Source organism: Acanthamoeba castellanii (assembly GCF_000313135.1).
Source record: "Acanthamoeba castellanii str. Neff unplaced genomic scaffold scf7180000084755, whole genome shotgun sequence".
In the NCBI taxonomy this organism is placed as follows: domain Eukaryota; phylum Discosea; order Longamoebia; family Acanthamoebidae; genus Acanthamoeba; species Acanthamoeba castellanii.
This window is the reverse complement of record NW_004457574.1, coordinates 75,764-78,091: the sequence shown is the minus strand read 5'-3', so window position 1 is coordinate 78,091 and position 2,328 is coordinate 75,764. Positions and strand designations below refer to the sequence as shown.

The window sequence follows — 2,328 nt, the reverse complement described above, 5'->3', positions numbered from 1 at the left end:
GGACCCATCCACACGCTGTTGGTGCCCACCCACCCGGACACGCTCGAGTAGTCATTGCCGCTGATCGTGATCAGTTGCTGTTTTGATGTTGTGTGGTCAGCCTGATGGTGTGCGACCACACGCACACTCACCACCGCACACGGATAGTTGGGACGTACAGTGGCGCCGGCGTCACGGATGCCCTTGATGGCGGCGTTGGCGCCGAGCTTGGCGGCGAGGTAGGTGATACCGTAGGGCTCGTTCATGGTGCCCCATATCATGCGCGGGTTGTCCTTGTAGAGCGTGGCCAGGCGCTGCCACACGTCGGTGAGCGCCGTGTAGGGCACTGCGGTTGAGCCGATCACCTGGTCGCGATAGCGGTGGTAGTTGTGCAGGTCCAGCAGACAGTACATGCCCTTCGTGTTGGTCACGTAGTTCACACTGTCCGTCTGTTTGTTTTTGTTTGCATTTTTTAGTACGTTGCGGAAACAAAGAAACATGTAATAGCCAAATTAAAAACATGTTAATATTTAGATACATTCAGATACATCAAATAAAACGGTGGAGGAGTACCAGGTATTGGATGTAGGTGGAGTCAAGGGCGCCGAAGAGGGTGGGCTGGGCTCGCTCCCAGATGAGGCCCACGCGGATGGTGTTCATGCCCTTGGCGGCGAAGTAGTCAATGGACTCGTTCGGAATGAGCGGGAAGTCGAACCACAGCTGGCCGGGAATCTTGTCGGCCGAAAAGCCAAGGGCCGGCTCGTTCACACCAAAGTACTGCTGGCCCATCACGCCTGCAATCAACGGGTATATATATATGAGTTGGGAGTCGTGTTCTTTTCAATTTCTATATATATATATATATGTTGAAGCAGGCTTTCTTCCAGGAAAAAGCGAGGTACCGATGAGGGACAGTGTCAGCAGGCAGAGGATTAGCTTCATCTTATGGGGCTGGTGAAGAGGAGCAAAGGTCTCCGGAGCGGAGTGAAGTTGATTTTGTTGTGTTGCCGATATTGCCGCGGTTGGCAGACCAATAGCCGCACTTGCGCAACGGATCGCAGGCTGCCCATTCGTTCAGGGTCGACCAACCAGGTATGATGTCGGATATTAGCCTCGAGGATCAGCTGTCAATCATGTTCCAAAAATCCCCGTGTGCCGGAAAAAAATTTACCTGCATGAAGTGAAAAATAAAATCAAGCGTGACTACACCAGGTGAATAACGCCGCGGCGTCGATGGCAAGACTGGTGCCTTTGTTGCCACCGGCAGTGGTGTGCGCGGAAGAGAGCGCTCAAGTTGAGCGTGAGCCGCCTGTGCGTTGTTGTGCGGCACAGGAAGTGATGGTGCGTTTTGGTGCCACAATGCCCGCGGCATTGTGCTGGTCTACAGCGTCGGCGACAGAGCGAGCTTCGACGCACTGGAGAGGCACAGATACGCCGCGGCCAGAAACTTTCGGGTGAGCGCGGGCGTGATGCTGGTGGGCAACAAGGCCGACCTGTCTGACGAGCAGCGTGCGGTGAGTGAGTCCAAGGGCATCACACTCCGATTCTTCAAAGAGGCAACCCAGGCCAGGTGTGTAGACACCGCCCTCCGCCCACCGCACAACGCAGGCAGATGGCGGAGGAATGGGGAGCTTTGTTCAGTGAGTGCTCAGCCAACACTGGTGAGGCGTGGCCGATGTGTTCGACCTCCTTGTGGAGGGCGTGATGGGCCGCTGGAGTGTGTCGGGCATGGTGACGCCTGTGTTGAGGAGCGCATGTCACAAAAGCACATTTTCCTCAAGTGATTGAACGCTGAGGAAGTCATGCAAAAACCACCATCAACACCACAATATGTGTCTGTTGAGAAATGAAACTCCAGACACACCTCACCAATAAAAGGGCTACAGAGACAATGACTCAGTTGTCTCTCATCTCTCTCACCACACACTAGCATGCTCTGCTCAACAGCCTGTGCATGTGCCCAGCTGAAGCCCTCCTCACCCAGCTCTTCCCACACCCCTGTCCCACCACCAGGCATCCACAAGTGCCAGCAGAAGTGTGCCCAGATGAAAAAAAGTCTATTGTCTGTCACTGGTTGGCCAGCCCACTTACTGGAGGGCACACTTCCGCCAGCGCTCGTGGATGCCCGGTGGTGATCTGACTTCGTTGATGGCCAACGCTTGCGCAAGAGTTATATCGCGCCAGAGCTTGCCATGGAGAACATCAAGAATTTTGGGTGTGATATTTCGCCAGGATTTCCGGCACTCCGCCAGGAATCAGCCCGCACCCAAGTTGCTTGCGGTCACTACAAAAGCGGAAATGGCTCTTTCAAACTCACCCTACAATTTGCTTCTCACTAGCACACTCCAC

At 54.6% G+C, this 2,328-nt stretch overlaps 1 protein-coding gene across 1 annotated transcript; it reads right to left on the bottom strand.

Moving 5' to 3' along the window:
- Nucleotides 1–921, bottom strand: ACA1_206090 (cellulase; the record flags this gene model as incomplete). The annotated part of the gene is made up of 4 exons (XM_004367438.1): nucleotides 1–77; nucleotides 159–428; nucleotides 553–773; nucleotides 882–921. Coding segments are annotated over 4 exons (608 nt in total), but the record flags the coding sequence as incomplete, so codon positions are not given.
- Between the last annotated feature and the right edge of the window lie 1,407 nt (nucleotides 922–2,328).